Consider the following 23,689-nt stretch of genomic DNA (forward strand, 5'->3'; position numbering starts at 1 on the left):
AATGAAACTACACTCCATCTCTGTGTAAGTGGTATAGTTTCACACCTTGGTCACTCCAGAAGGCACTGGATCAAACACCCTGCGCTGTTCGTCTCGAGGAATTTGTGAATGCAGGGGCAGAATTCTGTACCGGTGGCTTCCTACAATATGAACACCAGGAGGTTAAACAACTATAACTTTTATGTACCAGACATTAAATTTCAACTCTCTCTTATCCATCCACTGCTTCATACTTAAACACCTTCCTTCAACTTTCTCTCATCCATCTACTCAAACCCAGCTCTCATCCTATATAGACACACACAAGGACCAACTCCTTCAGTCAAGTCATCTTTACATTCACCCAGTAACTGTTCTGAGGGATGGACACAGTAGAAAATAACCAAAAGCTGTTTGTACCAAAGTGTGGATTCATTTCCAGATGCTTTTGCATGGTGTATATCAGGTTCCAGCCCGGCAAGAAGACAAGCACAGCTCCTGGAACATTCAGGGTCTCAATGTACTTTAGCAAGGCCTCAATGAGCTCAAAGGGAGTTTCCTTCTCGTTCAACTGGGCCATACAACGTTTTGTTTCTGGACCATATTCATCACTACATATAAGATTACAGTTGGCCTGCAGATGCAGAGAACAAACAAAAAACCTTTAACCAGATGGCACTCTGATACTATGGGGATGAGGGTCACTCAAACTAGATAGATGAATGGGATGGATGGATTGGAAACACTGTCCTAGGCTCAGTCCTGGCTCACAGGACAAGTTGGCCTGGCCTTGTTCCCCAGCTTTTTTCTATACGTATTCTCTTTTCAGAATTATAAACCAGTATAATTATAAATTAAGAGTAGGAAACTATCAAACCAATTAAATCTCCATTAGAACAGATGGAGCCATAAGTACAGCATCAAACTTTTTCTTTAAGGAAATACCAATATGTAGGTTTGAAAAAAAATTGTTTCTTTTAAGGAGAAATGGTCAATTTGCAATCAAATTAATTGAGATTTTTTGTGATTTTACAACTAAGTTTTTCCTGCTGAGGTGTTTCTCTCTCCTCTGTTGCTAGAAGACAGACCTAAAGTGCCAGCTGGGGAAAATTAAGAATTATATAGAGTAAATCTAGAAACTGACTACATGACCCCAACAGTGGTCTCAAATGCACAAAGTAACACAACATACACGTTTTCCCCCTCGGGCCCTACCGAATTCATGGCCATGAAAAATGCATCACAGACTATGAAATCTGGTCCCCCCCACCCCGCAATGAAATCTGGTCTTTTGTGTGCTTTTACCCTATACTATACAGATCTCATGGGGGAAAACCTGCGTTTCTCACATTAGGGGTCCTGACCCAAAAGGAAATTGCAGGGGCATATGGTTATTTTAGGAGTAGCAGTATTGGTTCACAATATTGCCACCCTTACGTCTGCGCTGCCTTCAGAGCTGGGTGGCCAGAGAGTGGTGGCTGCTGACTGAGGCCCCAGCTCTGCGGGCAGCAGTGCAGAAATAAGGTGGCAGCACCATACCATGCCATCCTTACTTCTGCGCTGCTGCTGACGGTGGCTCTGCCTTCAGAGCTGGGCTCCCAACCGGCAGCTGCCACTCTCCACCTGCCCAGTTCTGAAGGCAGCGCTGCCACCACCAGCAGCAGCACAGAAGCATAGCAGTACCACAATCCTCCCCCCACGCATAACAACCTTGCAACCCCTCCACAATTCCTTTGGGTCAGGACCCCTACAACTACAACAAAGTGAGATTTCAGATTTAAATAGCTGAAATCATGAAATTTATTATTTTTATAATCCTATGACTGTGAAATTGACCAAAATGGACCGTGAATTTGGTAGAGCCCCAGTTAAATGATCTTAGTCATTACAAGACTCATGACTATCTTTTTACAGAAGATACCATCACCCACAGCCATGTAAGGAATACAAGTTCTTGGTAGGCATAGTTGCTGGCAAAATCTACTGCAGCAAAAGTAGTAAGCTTGAATTCACACATCAGTTAAATTTTTTTAAAACAGGTGACGTGACAAAATGGGACTAGAACTTTATAAGGTAAATAAATACAATAAAAGCTGTTTTATCCAGCATGCTGGAGGAATGGGGGGGTGCCGGTAAATGAAAAATGCCGATTAACTAAGGGGGAGGGAGTTTGGGTGCCGGAGAGGGGAAGGGGGGGCCAGAGCTGGGGCGCGCTCACCTCAGGCGGCTCCCCACAAGCAGTAATCTGTCCTGGCTACCTCTGCGTGCTGCCCCCACCCGAAGTGCTGGCTCCAGCTCCTACTGGCCAGGAACCAGGAGCAGCTGGGATAGGTTGCTGCTTCCGGGGAACCACCCAAGGTGAGCGGCCCCCAGATCTGGCAACCTGCACCCCACCTGCACCTCAAGCCCTCCCCTGCACCCAAACTCCCTCTCAGAGTCTGCATGCTGCACTCCAACCCCCTGGCAGCCACATACCACCAACTAGACTATAAACCGGACTTCCAATGAAGATCAGAAATGCAGGTTTATAGAGCTTTCCAGTTGGTGAAGTGCTGTATAAAACAGCTTTTACTGTACATCAATTAGAGGAGCATTCAGAAAATTCAGTTAAATACATCAACAGCAATCCCACACTATTTCAATAGTTACAAGGTTTCTGAAAGTGTTTTAGTGCAACAATGTTGCAGCCATTAAAACATAGCCAGTGAATTATATAGGAATTCATTTTATACCATTGTTCTGCTGTCTAACCTCTACCTCTGTCCCCGATTAGTTACTCATGCTCACCCATTAGTCTTTGTATAATAACGTAGGAATCATACTTTTCTGAAACACTGCAAATATTTAACCCTCAAAGAGAATCTGAAAAATTTTACTATACAGTACTATAATTTAACTTGGTTAAATTGTGTTCTGTCCCTAACAGGTCAAATGCTTCATTGATGTCCAAGTAAGAAAGGAGTACAGCAATGCATGCATGACATTGGTGCGCTGGTTCCAGCCAGTGCTTGTTTAATTTACATATATAAACAAGCCCAACATACATCATCATCTTCACCACCTTCTTCATCTTTGTCTTTCTTCTTCTTATCCTTTAATGGAGGAACAAACTGAGTCATCTGAATACAGTCTTCCAGAAAATACTCTGCAGGGACAGATCCATCAAGTTAGTATAGAGGATGCCCATCAACCAGTCACATAAGTTTCACTAGAGGGACATATTCTAACCATAGCTCTACACAGGCCCTTCCTAAAGATAGCCATAAAGTTTCAAAAGAGCAGGCTGAGGACTCAGAGTTTGAAGCTAGTGCTGGAGACGAGTGCTTGACTGACAGCCTTGGAAACCAAAATCCTCTATTTATCCAAAGAATAAGTACAGTATGGGCAATGGCACTACAAGCTTCCCCACACTCTCCCACCATTGTTCCTCACCCCTGACCAGCCAGCCTGTCCATTCAGGCTCTTCCCATGTATTTTCTACAGCAGTTTTTATACTGGATCATTTAGGCTGGTTTATTCAAGACAATAGATGTATGCATTATGTAGAAGCAACTCATTTTTAAATCACTATCACTATCTAACCCTCTAAGAGAAACAGTGAAAAAATTCACACTGTAGTAGTTAATGTTCTCTGACTTCTCTGCTGACATAGGATATAGACCAGATCTCAGGATACGCTGAGATTCATTTGACCTGTTTAAGCTTTTGTCCCTTCTACTTTGTGCAAGATTGAAAAGAGAATGAATAAAACCAACTACTCAAAATACATGCTCAGCCAGTGTGTTACCTTCGACTGGGAAGGTTCTACCATAGACCTCAATGATGGGGCAACTGAAGAAGTATTCACAGAACATGCTAGTATCAATAGTGGCAGACATAAGGATAACTCTGATTTCAGGATATGCCTCAACCACGTCTCTCAGCACCACCATGAGGAAGTCCGTCTGTATATAGAGAAAACAGGAGTGTTAACCAACTAGCCAAGGCTGCCAGAAACATTTTCATTTCTCCAGTAACCCTAACAATAGATAAGCAACTATGTAATTGCCTATTCATATGAACAGCACTTATGTTGCCTTCTACTGAGAACCTTTCAAACTAAACTAACTTCTGAAAAACAGCTAGCATATTGGAGAATTAAGCACCTAGTTATCAACTGCTCATTTTCCCCCTACCAGATGAGACTAGTGTTTCAGTTGCTTCTAGAGTGCCTCCTTAAAGTGGTTTTGACTTCCATGTCAACAAGCTCAGAACAGTTAGTTAGCACCAAAGAACCCTTTGTGGTTCTAGTTTCCAGTCCTCATTAAAAAAAAATACAACTGAACAATTGCTGTAGTTCTACACACAGGACCTTCTACAACTGTAAATGAGAAGGGAGGTAATTGATGTGGCACCATGAAGTGGTGATCCATACTATGAAAACATTTATTGGTTTAAGTCTGGCTTATCTGTTTAGCTTGCCCTGCATTCAGACCACCTCTTAGTTTAAAAAACACCAATTCTGTACAAAAATCTAACTACTCAATACAATACATGCCCTTAATAGCATCTCTCCTATTAGAAAAGGAAAAGGTGCAGCTCATCCGGTCTGGATGCCACAAATGCAAGTACATTTCCTCGTAAGAGGATTCAAAGTACAAATGAGGAACTTAACTTTGACACACTGAACTTTAATCATGTGACAAGATTCAGCTTTCTGGTGTGGAAAGCTGAAAGATACCATTAACGACTGCTTCTTGGAGCACCTAGTCCTGGAACCCATAAGGGCAGAGCCAATCCTTGATTTAATCGTAAGTGATGTGTGGGATCTGGTCCAAGAACGAATATAGATGAACAGCTCAGTAACAGAAACCATAATGTAATTAAATTTAACATCCCTTTTTGGGGGTGGGAGTAGGGGGGAGGGGAGAGAGAGAGAGAAATTCCAAAGAAAGGGGAATGACAAAAATGAAGAGGTTAGTTAAATGGAAATTAAAAGGAAGAGTCAAGATTGAAAGGCCTGCAAGTTGCATGGAAACACCACAAAGGCTTAAACTGTATGTACACATCAAACAAAAAAAATAGCAAGAGGACTAAAAAACACCACCATGGTTAAACAGAGTAAGAGAGATGGTTAGAGACAAAAAGACATCCTTTAAAAATTGGAAATCAAATCTTATTGAGGAAAACAGAAAGGAACAAACATTAGGAACCATTACGAAAGGGATAGATAAGAGAAAATCGTGATGCCACTTAATAAATCCATGGTATACCCACACCTGGAATAATGCATACAATTCTGGTTGCCCCATCTCAAAAGAAAAAAAAAAAGCTATATTAGAATTGTAAAAAGTACAGAGAAGGGCAACAAAAATGATCAGGAACATGGAACAGCTTTCACACAAGGAGAGATGAAAAGGACTGGGACTACTCATCTTAGAAAAAGAGACGATTAAGGGTTGATATGATAAAATAATGACTGCTGTGGAGAATGAATAAGGAAGTGTTATTTACCCTTCACATAAGAATTAGGGTTCACCCTATGAAATTAATAGGCAGTAGATTCAAAACAAACAAAAGGAAGACATGTTCACACAATGTTGAGTCAACCTGTAGAACTCGTTGCCAGGGGATGTTGTGAAAGCCAAAATTACAACGGAGTTCAAAAAAAGCAAACAGATAAGTTCCTTGAGGGTGGCTAATAACCCACTGGATAGACATAAGATGGTAAGGGACCCTGGGTCTGGATGACAGGGGATGGCTCATTCAATAAACTGCCCTGTTCTGTTCACTCCTTCTGAAGCATCTGACACCAGCCACTAGCAATCAGAAGATAGGATAAATAGACTAGATGGACCACTGGTCCGACCCAGTATGGCCATTCTTATGAAAACCAAGGTAGATTCAGGTAGATTTAAAAAGAGGTTTTTAATTAATTGTGAATAAATTCAGCACAATATCCCCACTTTTATATTAAATGTTGCTCATTTTGCAGTGCTTTCAGGTTTTCAATTTGTTGCAGATTTTTGTACTGAACTACTGTATTGTAGTTGTCAACTTGATGATTGTGGCTTAAGTACTAGCATATTAAGTGGTATATTACTGTAGTTAAGAAAATGGAAGGGAAGGACAACAAAATTTCAGCCTATCCAATTTTCACTCTTATCTTCAGCACTAAACCACTTTGTACAAAGAGTACTTGCACTGTAGTGCTCTATTTGCTAAAGAAATCCAAAGGTGTAGGAGAGAGAGTCCTACTAGGACCTATAAAGGGACGTAAGAAGAAGCTGTGAAGCCTTGATCTTCAGCTGGAAACATCTCAGAAGTATTTCAACCTGTACTACAATTGAGAACAATTACAGAAGACTCAGATCCATAAAATTTAGTAAAATGCACAATTCCCTTTCACATAAGACAGGAACGCATACATAGCATTCAGAGTAAACACTAAGCAAACACAAAAGACCTGGTAAACAGGTAAAGTAATCCAGATCTCCAGCTCAGTAACTCACATTAATGTCTCTCTCATGGATCTCATCCACAATAACATGACTAATTCCACGGATCCCAGCCTCCAGTTTTCTTAAGAGGACACCTTAAAAAAGGAATTCACATTAATGGGGATAGTAACAGCTGAATGTTGAAATGGATCACAGCAGTTCAAACATTTATAACAAAGCCTCAGCTATGCTTTTATGAGGGTTGCCAACATCAGTTTACATCAAGAACTGTGCACATTTTGAAACTCTTTGTCTAAACCCCACATTTACACCTGTATGTAATGAGGAGAGGGAGCCCAAGTGTTGAGACTAGAGAGACCACCTCTCCCCACCCACCACCTCCCCATCCTAAACTTCAGGTGGCTACTCCTCATCTCACTTAGAGGGAATATTGTGGATATGGTATCTGATCTGTACTCATTCTCAAACCTCTAATGAGCCCAAAGACCAAATTAAACTGGCACACTTCCCTTTCCGTAATTGGAGAAAAGTTTGCTGGGCAGGTGAACAAAACTTGCAATTTTCATTCAGATTCTCCCTGAAAACAAGGACTGTTTTCTCACTGTCATCAGTGCCACTAGTGCCAGGCATTTAACTCAGATATTAGGCTGGTTGGGTAACAAAGCAATACAGACCTACAGTGCAGAACATCACACTGGCATGGGGGCGGGGAAGTACAGATTCAAATCGTACACTGTATCCACAGCTTTGCCCAGGTTCTTCTCCTCTCTCATACGACACACGCTCTGCCACGGAAACTGCACTGATCCTCCTAGGCTGAGAGGTGAAACTTTTTTTTGCACATTGTAAAGATGAAACTAAGCAAACTTACCTATTGCATAGACCTACAAGTACAGAGAGACTGGGGAAGTTAGCTGTGCCCTCTCCCCAAACTTTAATGTTGCAGGATAGTCATTTAAAGACAAATCTAATTGGTGAGCACCCAAAAAAGATGAGAACTACAATCCAAACTCTTAAAATACTCATGAAAATACATTACTAACAGCACTGGCTTGAGCCATGTATAGTTTAGGTAGGTAATATGAAAGTCCTACACAGCTCTGCCAGTGCACCTCAAAACATTTCTATCTTAAGCAGACCCTGCTGAACAATGTGAATAAACAGAAGCTGGATGCAAGTCAGTAGCTGCTTCTAATGGACAATATCACACTGCAGACACTGCAAGAAGCAAACTACTTAAGCTGGGAATGGAGAAAATCAGATCACCAGAAAGATGCAAGCTCACCGTTTTCCTTAAAAAATGGTTCATCTTGCATAGTCCAGCTGATATCCATAGGCCCCCATATCCCTTATCTGCTGGATCCCATTCCTTCAGATAACCAATAGGTCTGACCTGCCCCACCTATCAACTAGGACAGGGATTGGCAACCTTTGGCACGTAGCTCAATAGGATAAGCACCCTGGTGGTCCGGGCCAGTTTGTTTACCTGCCGTGTCCGCACGTTCGGCCGATCGCTGCTCCCACTGGCCGCGGTCTGCCGTCCCAGGCCAATGGGGGCGGTGGGAAGTGGCAGCCAGCACGTCTCTCGGCCCATGCTGCTTCCTGCAGCCCCCATTGGCCTGGGCCGGCGAACCGTGGCCAGTGGGAGCAGCGATCGGCTGAACCTGCAGACGTGGCAGGTAAACAAATCGGCCCGGCCCACCAGGATGCTTACCCTGGCGAGCCGCGTGCCAAAGGTTGCCAATCCCTGAACTAGGATATTCCATTACTAAGTATCAGAAAGGACTGCACTATATATGCAAGTGCAAAGTTTTCTGGTGCTGTCCACGAAGATTATTTCATTAAGTCTTATCAGATACCCACTGCAACATGAATAATCATTACACAGACACATGCATAGTGAGTAATGAATTTAGTGTAATCAGTATAGCAGATGTTTTCACAACTGTCTAGAATGTGATTTAGTTTCTCCAGCCTTCATGAACTGTTTTAATTATATTCAGATTTAATAGCATGTCCAGATGGATATTTTATCATAATCCACCATGAGACCTAAATAATTTCAATTTATAATGCATTCCTCACTTGTGTTACTACAATGTTGCATTCTGCAGCTTTGCCGTTTTTGATGTATTCATCCAGGATGTACTGTGGAACCTGTGTGGTTTTGCCACAACCAGTGGCACCACGAATGACGACAACAGGACTGTGATGGATTGCATCAAGAATTTCAGTCTCAAATTTCTTCACAGGCAGTGTCTCCCTCTCTTGTAGAATCTGAAAAGAGACCCAGACCTTTCCTGTAATATTCAGCAATCCAACCCATTCTGCTCCCTATCTACATCAAGAGTGTCCCACTCTTGCAAAACATGTACTCTACTCCACATTAGTGGGATCTGTGAACCTGAGAGATCTCTTCCTGCAAAACCCATAATGGTAGCATTCTTGAACTTGGGCAAAACATATTAAAGCAACCATTCCTGCAGCAGTAGTGCCCCATGCCTCTGAAAGCACTTGCCAGCAATCCCGAGTAAAACCCACAATCCCCAGCACAAAGAATTATCTACTGCACTCAGAAAGAGCAGCAACTCCAGGGCTAGGGTGAAGAAAATTACAGCAATCATTGCTTCTGCAAACTTACCAGCATGCCAAAAATCACAGGCAGCAGACTTACCCTCTGTAACTCTTGATCCTGCTCCAGGCGGTACATGAGATCATTTTTCAAGTCCATGCTTATCTGTTCTGGGGTGGCCTGGAAAGTACACAAAGGGTTAAGAGACTCATTGGGAGGACATCTGTTTATATTTACAATGAAAATAAACTTCTTATTGCATTAATGTGGTTAAGTGGTACTAATGCAATGTTACCACAATAACCTTAACTTTAACCCATTACCAAATACTGAAATATTTGGATGATGAAGTTATATGTGCAAATCTGTAGTTATAAAAAGATGCAATTTGAACAAATCAGGAGTACACCATCAATATTACTTTGACAGTCCATTATCAGAAGACATCAAATGCCTGCCACTTCCAAAGACAGGATAGGGAACCAATGGACCAGGAGTTTGGTTGCGTATTTATCACAAAGATCACATGCAGTAATCCTTCATGTTAGGGCATTAGAATTCCATATGAAAGTTGACTCAGGGAACAGGTTATTTCCTCTCATACCGCAAAAAGGGACTTACTAGGTCTTCATTGAGATCATCAGTAGAAATATTCTCTTTGAGACAGTCTGCCAAATTGCAGCTTCCTACTCTACATAACTTTGGATGCGAGAATATTAAAAAAAAAAAAAAAAAAAAAAGATGAAAATGGACTTCTAATTTATAGTAAGAGGCCTTTTGGAAAAGGCTACTGCAAAGATGTGAGGTTTTATTTTTTAAAACCATGATAGTGAGGACTTAGCTTCACCTTCGAATCAGTGATGACTGAAGAAGCATGAGCAATCCCAAAAGAAACATCATCTTTTAATCTAGTTCCCTGAGCTATCCTACCATTTCTTTACCTACCCAGACTAGGATGCTAGAGTTTGGATGGACCATTTTTCTAAAAAAGTTAGTTTTCCCAGAAAATTTTCAGTAACAGTCTAACTCTCTGTTTTAGGCTTAGACACAAATGCATTGTACTCTGACTGAATGGAAAAACTATACATCAAGGAACTGCTGAAGTGATCACTCTGATGGCAATCTTTCACATGCATCATCCACAGATTAGCAATTCTGCACAAAAGGGCAGGATGCAGTAAAAACCTTAGCTGAACTACCCACCTCCAATACTTAATAAGTAGGGCTGTCGATTAATTGCAGTTAATTCACGCAATTAACTAAAAAAATTAATCGCAGTTTTAATCGCACTATTAATAAATTTCAACTGGTATTTTATTGTTTAACTATTTTTGGATGTTTTTCTACATTCTCCAATATATTGATTTAAACTACAACACAAAATACAAAGTGTACAGTGCTCACTTTATATTATTTTTATTACAAATATTTGCACTGTAAAAATGATAAGAAATTGTATTTTTCAATTCCTCTCACACAAGTACCATAATGCAATCTCTTTATCGTAAAGTACAACTTACAAATGTAGATTTTTTCTGTTACATAACTGCACTCAAAAACAAAACAATGTAAAACTTTAGAGCCTACAAGTCCACTCAGTCCTACTTCTTATTCAGCCAATTGCTAAGAAAAACAAGTTTGTTTACGTTTACAGGAGATAATGCTGCTGGCTTCTTATTTACAATGTCACCTGAAAGTGAGAACAGGAGTTCACATAGCACTTTTGTAGCTGGCATTGCAAGGCATTTACGTGCCATTCGTATGCCCCTTCATGCTTCGACTACCATTCCAGAAGACATGCTTCCATGCTGATGACACTCCTTACAAAAATCATGCATTAATTAAATTCTGACTGAACTCCTTGGGAGAAAATAGTATGTCTTCTGCTCTGTTTTACCAGCATTCTTCCATGTACTTCATATTACAGCAGTCTTAGATGATGACCCAGCATACATTGTTCGTTTTAAGAACACTTTCACTGCAGATTTGACAAAACGCAAAGAAGGTACCAATGGGAGATTTCTAAAGATAGCTACAGCACTCAACCCAAGGTTTAAGAATAAGTGCCTTCAAAAATCTGAGGGGGACGAGCTGTGGAGTATGCTTTCAGGAGTCTTAAAAGAGAAGCATTCCGATGCAGAAACTACAGAACCTGAACGATCAACAAAGAAAATCAACCTTCTGCTGGTGACATCTGACTCAGATGATGAAAGTGAACATGCACTGCTTTGGACAGTTATCAAGCAGAACCTGTTATCAGCATAGACACATGTCCTCTGGAATGGTGGTTAAAGATGAAGGGACATATGAATTTTTAATACATCTGGCACGTAAATATCTTGCAATGCCGCTACAACAGTGCCATGCGAACATCTGTTCTCACTTTCAGATGACACTGTAAACAAAAGCAGGCAGCATTATCTCCCGTAAATGTAAACAAACTTGTTTGTCTGAGTGATTGGCTGAAAAGAAGGAGGACAGAGTGGACTTGTAGGCTCTAAAGTTTTACATTGTTTTATTTTTGAATGCAATTGTTTTTTTGTACATACTTCTACATTTGTAAGTTCAACTTTCATGATAAAGAGATTGCATTACAATACTTGTAGGCAATGCATTTAAAAATACGATTTCTTTTGTTTTCTAAAGCAAATATTTGTAATAAAAAATATAAAGTGAGCACTGTACACTTTGTATTCTGTGTTCTAATTGAAATCAATATATTTGAAAATGTAGAAAACATCCAAAACTATTTAAATAAATAGTATTCTATTATTGTTTCGATCATACGATTAATCTTTTTACTACCGCGATTAGTCTTAAAAATTAATTGTGCGATTAATGGTAATATTAAATATAGTCATAAATCTTTCAACTTTGCTACTAAAGGATCAATTAATCTCCGTTGCAAAGGAAGCTGCACTCTGCCGAGCAAATCTTGTGAGTGATATGAAGTATATGTTCAATTTGCAGTATCATTCAAGATCTTAATTACAAACACATCTCAAACTTGCATTTAATGGACTGTTGCTAGTGCCGTGTTTTAAAAAACAACGCATAATTGTTTCAGCCAAGCAAGCAAAGCTCAGGGAGGAGATAGGGACATAAACCGCATCAGAAAAATAGAAAACAAGACTCTTGCTATGGGTATCCTATTTTGACCAGGTTATGCTGGTACTCAAGTCAAGCCAGCTGCATCCGCCAAGCCAACATTTCCTTTTCTTTACTAGGCCACATCATTGTTCTCTACGTAGCTGGAAGCCATGGAAAAGCAGACTGGTAAGAGAGTGACACCTGCTTGAAGCAGTTTCTCCTTTCAAAAGCAGGATTCCTGGGGATTGGGAAGACAGGCTGAGAATAGTTATAAACTGAAATTTAAAGAAGCCTATATGTTTGCCTTATGAAGTTAATGGGAGCTGTTTAAGGGCTGCAAAAATGATAGCGTGAAACAAAATGGCCAAATAGGACAAGCAAGGGGCTGCTGTCAGATAGCCAAACCCAAAATCCATTAAGTCAATCCAAGAAGTCCCATGGATTATGGAACTTTCCCCAGAAACCCGGAAAAATGCATTTACAAGTTCCAGGAATATGAAAATAGGAACAGATCCATTCTAAGAAACTGCCTTAGACTTACATATGCCAGAGGACCCTCATCAATATTGCAGCTGGTCCAAGGGTTCCAGTTTGACTGAGGGGGTGACCATGGGACAACTCCCATTTGATTCTGTCTCACAGATGGTTCAAAATGGGCCAGCTTTCCAATGTTGAGCGAAACTGGATAGCTTGGATCTTCAGGCTACAAGTTCAGAAAAATAAAAAAAATGTTTAATTAAACTGTAATACTGATGGGGAAAAACAGTGTAATGAAGTGTCTGAACTAGGGCTGCCGATTAATCACAGTTAACACATGCGATTAACAAAAATTAATTGCAATTAAAAAAATTAATTTGATTAATCGCAGTTTTAATTGCACTGCTAAACAATAGAATACCAATTGAAATTAAATATTTTTGGATGTTTTTTCTACATTTTCAAATATATTTATTTCCATTACAAACACAGAATACGAAGTGTACAGTGCTCACTTTATATTATTCTTGATTCCAAATATTTGCACTGCAAAAGTGATATACAAAAGAAAAAGTATTTTTCAATTTACCTCAAACAAGTACAGTACCATAATGCAATCTCTATTGTAAAAGCGTAACTTACAAATGTAGATTTTTTGTTACATAACTGCACTAAAAACAATGTAAAACTTCAGAGCCTACAAGTCCACTCAGTCCTACTTCTTGTTCAGCCAATCACTAAGACAAATAAGTTTGTTTATATTTACGGGAGATAATACTGCCCGCTTATTTACATCACCTGAAAGTGAAAACAGGCGTTCGCATCGCACTTTTGTAGCATGCATTGCAAGGTATTTACGTGCCAGATATGCTAAACATGTGTATGCCCCTTCATGCTTAAAAAAAAAATCATGTGTTAATGAAATTTGTGAATGAACTCCAGGGGGGGAGAATTGTATGTCTCCCGCTATGTGTTACCTGCATATATTTCATGTTATAGCAGTCTCAGATGATCCAGCACATGTTCATTTCAAGAACACTTTCACTGCAGATTTGACAAAATGCAAAGATGGTACCAATGTGAGATTTCTAAAAAGATTGACCCAAGGTTTAAGAATCTGAAGTGCCTTCCAAAGTCTGAGAGGGGTGAAGTGTGGAGCATGTTTTCAGACGTCTTAAAAGAGCAACACTCTGATGTGGAAACTACAGAAACCAAACACCAAAAGGAAAATCAACCATCTGCTGTTGGCATTTGACTCAGATGATGAAAATGAACAGGTGTTGGTCCACACTACTTCGGATCGTTATCGTGCAGAACACATCATCAGCATGGTGGTTGAAGCATGAAGGGATATATGAATCTTTAGAGCATCTGGCACATAAGTATCTTGCAACACTAGCTACAACAATGCCATATGAACGCCTATTCTCACTTTCAGGTGACATTGTAAACAAGAAGCAGGTAGCATTATCTCCGGTAAATGTAAATAAACTTGTTTGTCTGAGTGATTGGCTAATAAGAAGTAGGACTGAGTGGACTTGTAGGCTCTAAAGTTTTAGATGGTTTTATTTTTGAGTGCCGTTATTATTTCTACATAATTCTACATTTGTATGTTCAATTTTCATGACAAAAATGGCACTATAGTACTTGTATTAGGTGAATTGAAATATACTATTTCTTATGTTTTTACAGTGCAAATATTTGTAATCAAAAATAAAGTGAGCACTGTACACTTCGTATTCTGTGTTGTAATTGAAATATATTTGAAAATGTAGAAACCATCCAAAAATATTTAAATAAATGATATTCTATTATTGTTTAACATCGCGCAATTAATCTCATGATTAAGTTTTTTAATCGCTTGACAGCCCAAGTCTGAAGCATGCACCCACCTGTGGCATGACCTCAAGAGAAAGCTCCTGTATGATGCTATTCAGCTGATTTTCCAAATCAGGAGAGATCACCACTTCATAAGGTTCTACCTGTGAAATTAAAAATACTACAATAAAAACCCAAGATATCCACAAGAACCTCACTGGAGAATATCTCGAAACGCTAAGAGGCTTCTAAGGAGAGAGAAGTGAAAGGGGACACTGACAGCTCAGAACTCATATTTATTAAAGGTACTTTTTATACAAAATTTAAGTTCAACAAAAATCTATGTTTTTAAAAAAAGGTTGTTGTTTTTTTTTTTAAATGAACATGTAGACAATTCTTTCAGTGTTTGCAATCAAAATACTGCAGTACTACTAACACAAGAGAACCCAAAACTGACTGGTCTGCTGACAAGTTACCATATTTTCCGGCGTATAAGATGACTTTTTATACTAAAAAACAACCCCCAAAAATCGGGGGTCGTCTTATAAACAGCGGGCAGCCCAGAGCCCTCTGATTCCCGGCCGCAGCTGGGATTTAAAAGGCTCTGGGCTCCCCCCCTCGAAAGGGGGGGTAGTCTTATACGGCGAGTATAGGCCAAAACCTATGTTTTAACTGTAAAATTAGGGGGTCGTCTTATACACCCAGTCGCCTTATACGCCGGAAAATACGGTAAATCAAGTTTGCCAGAAGCTGGAAATGGGACAGATGGGATGGATCACTTGATGATTACACCTGTTCTGTTCATTCCCTCTGGGGCACCTGGCATTGACCACTGTCCAAGACAGGATACCAGGTTAGACGGACCTTTGGTCTGACCCACTATGGCTGTTCTTATGTTCTTAAGTTGAAAAATAGAGATTTTTTATTTTTGGTTTTACTATTGTAGAATGTGACCACAAACACACACACACACCATCCTTTCAATATGCATGCATACCTCTCTGTTGCTCCAAGCGCACAGGTGCACACACATACATACACACAAATACACACGCAGTTATTTCTCTGTTCATCCCAGCCACTCATCTTTCCCCAGATCAAAATCAGTCTCTGGTCCTGAAGATCAGAAAATTGCATTAGCTTCCCAAGCATTAAACATGGAGCATAAGCAAGCAGGGACAAATTTACACCAGTTTACTGCTCCTTCTGACTCAGAGGAATAGTATCTGCTTCTCCTATAGCAGACTCACTGTTTCTCCTTCCTTCTTCTTTGTCTGCCCAGTGTAGGGCTCGATGACGCCAAGATGGTAGAGCTGTCTGACCAGGGACAGAGCACAGGACTGTGCTGCCAGCTTTTTGTTTGATCCATGCTCACGAGCAAAGATTCCTGTAGCACACAAACATTAAGGTTATAGTAGCCAATGATGCATGTTGTCTGTGTGGGTAAACAGCTTTAGCATAAGATAGCAATATAAGATGGGTTTAGTGGCTACTTAGAAGCAGGTTTCAGTAATGATCCCTACTGAGAAGAGGGACTCCCAGTTCCAGCCAGGCTGTAACCAACAAAAGTTAATTCACATTACAGTATTCATGCAAGCAGGTTTACCTTATAGCACTCAGCCTACCCAGGCTTAACAGGGCTTTTTCCACAACATTTGTGAAAGCCAGGACTCCCTTACAGCACTCACCTGGACCAGGTTATGCTGCAGGCCCATTTTCAATTTCAAGGCACCAGTCTACAAAGCCAGTAGAAACTTGACACTTGTTTTTCTTGTGTCTTCAAATACCTAACAGTTTGGTCATTTTAAGGTATCACACTACATCAATTTTACTGCATTAGGGACATTATAAAAAGATCATCAATTGACTGGTGAAGTTTCTAATTGTGTAGATATCTGCTAAAGTTCAAATCACAAGACTAAGACTTCTGTGCTTGGTATCTTTCAAAAAACCACCAAACACCACACAACCCACAGGTTTCTAACTAGCTGTTCTGAAATTGTGTAATTTTTGTGATTCTCCAAGGTTCTCCCCCGCCCCCGCCCCCCACACCCATCTTCCTCCATCCTAGTCCTGTATATCTCTATCCTGGATCACTGACTAGATACTTAAACTGAGCAAGGAGGCTTCTTGAATGGTCCTACTTCTAGCTCTTTGCTTGCTTTGGACTTTACTGCAGTAGACTTCCATGAAGGCAGAGGCCAGCTCGTTAAAAATAATTTCTAAAAGCAATAATTCAAGCAGTGCAATAACACTAGATACCTGCATCTCTCAGGTGGTTCAGGGCCAAGAGTCTTAAGCTATTTCACTAACCAGATATACGGGTATTTGAAACCACCATACACTATGTAGCCAGTTATCACAGGCCATCTCTTTACAATGCAAAAAGGAAAGGCCTATGTGTTTAATGAACAAGCAGCTGAAAGGTTTACTGGGGGAAAAGGTAAAAGAACATTTCCATAATAGCAGTCAATGGTGAGAAGACTTCACACCATTCAGCAAGCTGCTTACTGGGGCCCACTGCGGCACTGCCAGCAGTGCATTATTGCATGAAACACCATCCAACCAGTGTTGCATGTACTCAGAATTATGCTCATGTTTCTCTGCTCTAAGACCCATAACTAGCCAGACAGGAGGAAAAGGAGGACACTTACTTCTGCCCAGCTGCTTGACATAAATGGTCATTTCTGCAATAAAGCTCCTGTAAACACACAGAGAGAGACAGTTAAGGCTTTAATTCCTGAAAGTGGCTGAACCCGACATTTCCAAGATGGCCAGGCTTTCCAACTGTTTAGACAAAGCTCATCAAAACTCAATTATAAAACAATTATTTCCTCCTTAATTCTAGAACAAATGAAACATTAACCTTAAAAAGTGTGTGGCTTTTCCCTCTGAAAAACCTTGTACAGTGACACCTTCTAAATCGTGAGATCTGCTCCCTGTGTATTTTGAGCAGCAGATTCATACTTCAACAACTAATGACTAAAATAAGATTCTAGTGCTTTTAATCCCATAAAAACTAATTCAGCTAAGTAAACTGGATTCTAGTTTGACTGATGGATCAATTGTTCCAGTTGCAGATCCAGATTCTTCCCTTATTTGTTCCCTATGCAACTTGACAGTTAATGGGCAACACCAAAAGAAACCACACGCACACTGGACTGATATACTAGTAAAATGCAGCTTAACTTTTGAACTGAAGAGTGACTTTGAAGGACTGGCAACTGGACAAAAAAAGTCTGGTAATTTGAGTATGTCTGATCTGGATTCATGAACACACATACCCATGATGTCATTTTACAGTTACTTTTCAGAACAGAACCTTAAGAAACTGACAGAACAAGACAGAACTATCTGACGTGCCTTAAAGAGGATGGATGGGGCGGGGCGGGGGAGAAGAGGATATCTTCACTTGTTTACACCAGCATCAAGGTATACATGTTTCAACACAAGAACAGGCTCCTACCCTGCCTGGAATCAAGTGGTGAAGTGTGACCAAATAGGCAGATAACAGAGTTGCTTTTGATTTGTAGTCAATGGTTTTGTTAACAAGATTCTTATATGCAGTACTGCCTAACACTGAAATGTAGAGCAATCTGCTCAGATTGCTTTCATTTCCATGTGTTCTGGCTTTGCCTTCAGTCAGAACACAAACATTCAGACTGCTAACCATATAATAAACTTGTTAAAAGAGACTACTGGTACGATTAAGGCTGTGATTTTCAGAGACACTTAAGGGAGTAAGACACCCAACTTCCACTGAAATTCAATGGGAATTGGGCACCTACCTCACAAGTTTTGCACCCCCCCCCCTTTTTTTTTTTAAATCACAGCACAAATGCATGTTCGAAGATTAGAAATTAAAACCATGTTGTTATAACTTTGGGTTTAAACTTGCAAATCTGATCCAAGTTGTTTGGGCTCTAACAGATGCAGTTCCTCTCTGAAAACTATGCCTCTGGTGCTTCCACTGCTGCAGGCAGAACCTTGCAGCTAGGACACAGCCTTGATTTCTCGCTGTAAATAAAACAAAGGTTAGGTGAGGATTTAAGTTCAATGTTAGACTCCTTCCTGCACCATCAGTGAACTGACCTTCAGGCACAGCGGCTTCATGAGTCAAAGGCCACTGGCTCTCAGGGATACAACAGCCACCCTTTCATTAATGACACCGATGCCAGTATGTTTCTCAGCCAGGCTTATAGTCAGCACTCAATCTCATTCTCCTCCACCTAAGGGGGGAACAGCGACACCAGAAATCAGTTTACAATAGACTCCCATGTGATTGCTTAGTTCGGCCTAAGCAGAAGCACATGTGTGAATGAGCACAGATCTCTGGTGTCGCCGTCTGCTACCCCTTTCAGCATGAAACAAGCAGCAATGCTGTACCCAGACTGCCAGTGAAGTCCCCAAAGGTAAAAGTCTTGTCCCATCATTTGCTAAAATATTCGTTTTTTAGTCTGTGCCCCAGAAGTTCTACATTTACATTCCTGTTACTCAAAATAAACCCTCTTGATTCCAAATGTATGCTATTATCAAGTACCTGTACCCACTCAGTTTTGAAGGGACAGTGACAAAAAAAATCCACTGAAGAGACATTTCTCCTTTAAAATTTCTCACTTATGGAAGAGTAAAACTGACACTCAATATAAAGAATATTAAAAAGATCAGAACTGGCAAGTTATATGTAGACTTGGAAGGATTAGCTTTTTACTGGTAAATGTCAGCAAGTTTAGATATCATACACATACAAATGGACAAAAGACATTACCATCAATAATCTAAATTTACAGATAAGCAAAGTAAGAAAAATGCTGCTTGAGAACTTACAGTTTGATTTAAGGTTATTTTCCTTGTATCTTTTGACATGTGATATTTACAATTTGTGTTTGGTTTCTAAAGCTTTAACTTTCTGAATCTCAATGTCTGTCATTAAACAACTGTCTGACACACTCAGTTTTGTACACCTGAAAATTTAAAATATTGATATTATCTTTCAACGTTATAAAAAAAATCAAAAACTGAATTCGGCCAAGCCTAGATATATGTGAGGATTGGTGCTTCCTGAAAATACTACTATCACCCTACTTCTTCAATCCAGAGATACAGTGCAACTATTCCTCTGCTTTTACTGTATATATACCAGAAGGATTCACCTAATATGCAAATTTACTCCTGGCCTCATATTAGAATAGGTCTGAAGAGTCAGATCCACTGTAACAGGTTTCTCTCACAATCCACTCTTTCCAACATGCTGATCCACATGAGAGTAATCCATACGAGCCTTCCTGGGAGTAATAAATACTACACCCTGGAATGCTCTTTGGAAGAACAGCAAGCAGGCTGAGAAACATACCAGTACCAACCACCACCCCCACTTTCCTCAACTACATGGATTTTAAGGTCTCCACCCACAAGGAATCCATACCACCACATACAGGAACAGCAACCTGCAGGTTACAGAAGTAAACACTCTGCTGAACAACACTTAGAACCTGAATTTTATATGTACTCAGTAGTATACATTTAATCCTCACCCCATTGATTTGAAAGAGGTAAGTGCTCAACATTTGGAAACTGAAATGGAAGTGAACTGACTTGAAGCAATGCCAATACAAGGTTTACATGAGTACCGGGGTATCTTGATGTCAAACACATAATGTGTTCGTATATCTGAAAAAGATTTTTATGAAATTTCCCACCATTAATAGGAATTGACTGGAGAGGTACTTCAGAGTTCCTGGCAATCTTCTGTGAGTAGACCAAGGGATATTGGAATCAGAGAAAACAAAAATCCAGCTGTCTCTCTTGATAATAGCATAACCTTCAGAGAACACATTTAGGATGGCAAAGGGCACAGCAGCTTTCCAAAAGGCTTATTTATACAGAACTGATATATTAAAAAAAAAAAAAAAGTATAGCGTTTCTCACCACAAAAAGATTCCAGTAAGAAAGAAAACAGACTTTCCCTGCCACAAAAGTTTCACTTTTTTTGGGAAGAGAGAGGGAGGAAGGAGGAGAAGTGGAGGGGGGACAAATTAAAACATGTCCCAAGTTTGGATGAAAACTCAAAATTGTGAATTTTTCCACAGAATGGAAAGAATTCCATTTCAGAAGAAATGAAATAGAATTTTTCAACTTGCTAGCTCACTCCCCAGGGAGCCAAGCAGCCTGGGACCCTGACCGGTTGGCAGAAAACCAGGTTGGCCAGACTTCCTGGTTTCTGCCAAAACTTTTCAATGCTATCACAACACATTCCCACAGAACACTGATTCCACTGAATCAGCATATTCCAATGGAAATTTTCAACCAGCTCTAGCGTAACAATTGTTAATATTCCCTGCTTAACCTAATTTAAGCATTATACATCAAATTAATGTTTCCTTAATGCATTTTATAGTGAGTAGCACAAATGATTATTTACTGCTGGGATAATTGCCTAGCAATCAAACTGAGACCTCCCAGTTACCCAGATCATAGCAATATGCAAAACAAAAGGCATTTCTTTAAGCAAGCGCCAAAATCATCAGGCAAAGATTTCTCCACGGTGTCATCCACATCCCAATGTCAAGGATCTCTTCCCCCTCCCTCCCAAGGACCAGAACCACAGTCACCATTCTTCTAACACACTGGATAGGACACTGCAAAGCCAAAGACATTTTTTAAAATCAACTGAGAAAGGAAAAAAGGAGCTGCTGAAGATTAACATGAGGCACAATCCCCTCTTTCCAGGGACTACTGCTCATTGCCTTTTTTTAAAGAGCTACTGACGAAGGAACAAAGCTTTCCCACATAGGGCTGCAGAGTACTACAAACTAGATCAATAGGCTGGCTCCCAGAAAGGATTCCTCTTGCCCACAAATGTTTCTAACCCTCGTTACAGAAGGATATGAGTGAAACTAGCAAACCTGTTGTGATCAGGCCCCACTTGAGTGTATTTATATTCTCCCTGGACCTTCTCCTTTTGGAAAAACTGGTTCAGACGCGCCTTAGCATTCTCCAAGGTCCAATTTCCATGAAGACCAGCATTTAAGTCCACTTCTTCTGACTCCAAGGTCTAATATTGAAAACAATTTAAATTTACTGGCTTTAACTGTAAAGTTTTGTTATAAGTATGTTTAAAACAAAATATAAAAGTTGAATTTCCCAAGTAATTGGTCAGCGTGCCACAGAAGAGTCAGGAATTTTCACAAGAAATCTAAGTGTCTTTACGGCCTCAAGACTATTTCCGCAGACTGCCATAGCAAAGAGTCTGTATAAACAATAATAATGTTGATACGAGGACAATCTGACCATCAGTGTACCCAGAATTATTCTGTTACTAATTTAAGATAGTAAATTATTTACAGTGGTTAGCAATGTGTTGGATGTTAACAGTAACCAGCTAGTTTCTTCACTGATAGATCTTCTGCCAGTTAAAAAGTTACAAAATACTGAACTCAAAAATTACAAGCCTGGCTGCAAACTCTAATCAATCATTAAAAGGTGTGGAAAACACTTGTTTCAGAGCTAAAGTAGAATTAGATAGGTTAACTTACAGCCTGTGCCTCCTGCTCCTCCTTCCTTGAATAGTAATCCTTCAGATTGGCTCCACGGTCCCACTGAGCCCCACCATAGCCAGAGCTTCCAACTCCAGGAGCCGGACCACCACCTAATGGCGGAAAAAAAAAGTTAACCCCTCTCCTAACAATTGTGAGATGCAGAGAAGTCAGGTGCTCTGAAGAGGAAAGAAAAATCTGAACTGTTCCCAGCCATGCCTCAGAAATGCTCAATTACTTTTAGTTATTTTCTTTATGAAGAAACACACATAGGAGACATTGATACTATAAGGTAAAAAATATTCCACGTGTACGTGTGTGTGTGTATATATCTATATATAAATATAATGAAAAAGTTACAGATATTCAAGTCTTACCTGTTTCACTCTTCAGTGCCAAATGTGGAGGAAGAGGTCCGCCCAGAGTAGAAACACGTTCACCAGCATCTCCCCGTGCTTCAGGCACTATTCCATCCGGAGCATCAGCAGCTCCTGCCTGGGGAAGGGAAACAGCCCATGAATGGCAATGCCACCAACTTCATATAAAATGACAGAACTTTTCACTCAACACTCATGTCAGAAAAGTTGTCATACAACTTAAAGATATGCTCACTATATAACATTGTTGTCAGAAGCTTCCATTTAAAACATTTAAAAAGCTTGACTGCTGAGCATTTAAACTTTGTCAGGTGTCCTACTAAAACTCACAATTTAACATTCCTAGTTGCTTCAAGCGACAGGAAAAATGTGTGTTTATGGCCCATGGCTTATATCCATGATAAACAGGATACACTGAATGCACTGTATAATTACACATAAAAAGAACATTATTAATATTGCAAAAGTCAAGCACTCAAAAGTTAAGCAGTTAGCTAGACAACCTTAATTCAGCCCCATTATACATATGCATTATGATAGTCTAATTACACAATCACATATAGTTTTCCAACAGGATCTCAGCCCATTCAGCTAGCAGAAAGGATCTGCTCTAGGAATGTTGTGTAGTGAAGGAGATTTGTCCCTAAAACACCATTCTTCATTTGCTGTAAAAGTTGGAAAATGAGTACCTATTGCGGGTTCCAGGACACAGCGGGCCTAAGCCCACCAGTAGCTAAAGGCCTTCCCCCCGGCTAGGGGGGAGGAGGACTGTGAACCTAGGCCACAACTGAATACTGGGGACAACAAATGAAAAAAACAGAGATAGGAGTGAAAAATCAGGGAACTGGAAGGGGACACCGAGCAGAGAATCCCTGACCGCACCCATGACTGCTCAAAGACATCCAAGGAGTCAATGGACACTGCCCAGGGGAAAACTGCTCAGAGACATGACTGCACTAGGGATCAGAAGTAGGCCCACAGTTGCAAAGCAACCCCCTGCAAGCCCCCTCCTGTGGTCAATTTCCTCTTCTGACCATCTTGACCAGTACCATTACAAGGTGCACAGTGAATGAAGTAGAGGACTGAAGGAAGATAAAGTATAGTCTCATGGTTAGTGCAAGTGAATGCTGCCTGGAGAAACAGATTCTAGCCTTGCCTATACCACAGAGTACCTACATGATGCTAAGCAAGTTACTTAAACCACACTTTTCACAGGTGGTCATTAACTGAATGTTCCTCAATTTCTGAGTGCCTGACTTGAGACCCAGGATCTGATTTGTAGAAGTACTGAAGTCAATGGAAGCCTGTTTTATAATGCTAAATATTCTGAAAAGACAGGTCCCAGGGGCCTCAAATGGGCACTCAAGATTAATAACTACTCTTGACCCTACTCTCTCTGTG

The 23,689-nt window shown here is 40.2% G+C and overlaps 1 protein-coding gene across 2 annotated transcripts in view; it reads right to left on the reverse strand.

Moving 5' to 3' along the window:
• LOC120394265 (ATP-dependent RNA helicase A) overlaps positions 1 to 23,689 on the reverse strand; it is a 41,797-nt gene that overhangs the window by 15,155 nt on the left and 2,953 nt on the right. Inside the window, exons 3-17 of one of the 2 annotated variants that reach the window (XM_039518500.1) lie at positions 22,289 to 22,406; positions 21,912 to 22,024; positions 21,282 to 21,430; positions 17,031 to 17,077; positions 15,627 to 15,763; positions 14,451 to 14,540; positions 12,623 to 12,784; positions 9,094 to 9,171; positions 8,505 to 8,696; positions 7,094 to 7,235; positions 6,471 to 6,553; positions 3,767 to 3,923; positions 3,024 to 3,124; positions 400 to 613; positions 46 to 140 (exon numbers count right to left, since the gene is read on the reverse strand). In XM_039518500.1, coding sequence (XP_039374434.1) covers positions 46 to 140; positions 400 to 613; positions 3,024 to 3,124; positions 3,767 to 3,923; positions 6,471 to 6,553; positions 7,094 to 7,235; positions 8,505 to 8,696; positions 9,094 to 9,171; positions 12,623 to 12,784; positions 14,451 to 14,540; positions 15,627 to 15,763; positions 17,031 to 17,077; positions 21,282 to 21,430; positions 21,912 to 22,024; positions 22,289 to 22,406 — 1,878 coding nt within the window. Of the gene's footprint in view, positions 1 to 45; positions 141 to 399; positions 614 to 3,023; positions 3,125 to 3,766; positions 3,924 to 6,470; positions 6,554 to 7,093; positions 7,236 to 8,504; positions 8,697 to 9,093; positions 9,172 to 12,622; positions 12,785 to 14,450; positions 14,541 to 15,626; positions 15,764 to 17,030; positions 17,078 to 18,468; positions 18,603 to 21,281; positions 21,431 to 21,911; positions 22,025 to 22,288; positions 22,407 to 23,689 lie in introns of those variants that run through there. The other variant, XM_039518501.1, reaches the window with a different exon arrangement.

This window comes from Mauremys reevesii, unplaced genomic scaffold (assembly GCF_016161935.1).
Source record: "Mauremys reevesii isolate NIE-2019 unplaced genomic scaffold, ASM1616193v1 Contig45, whole genome shotgun sequence".
NCBI classification, from domain to species: Eukaryota; Metazoa; Chordata; order Testudines; family Geoemydidae; genus Mauremys; species Mauremys reevesii.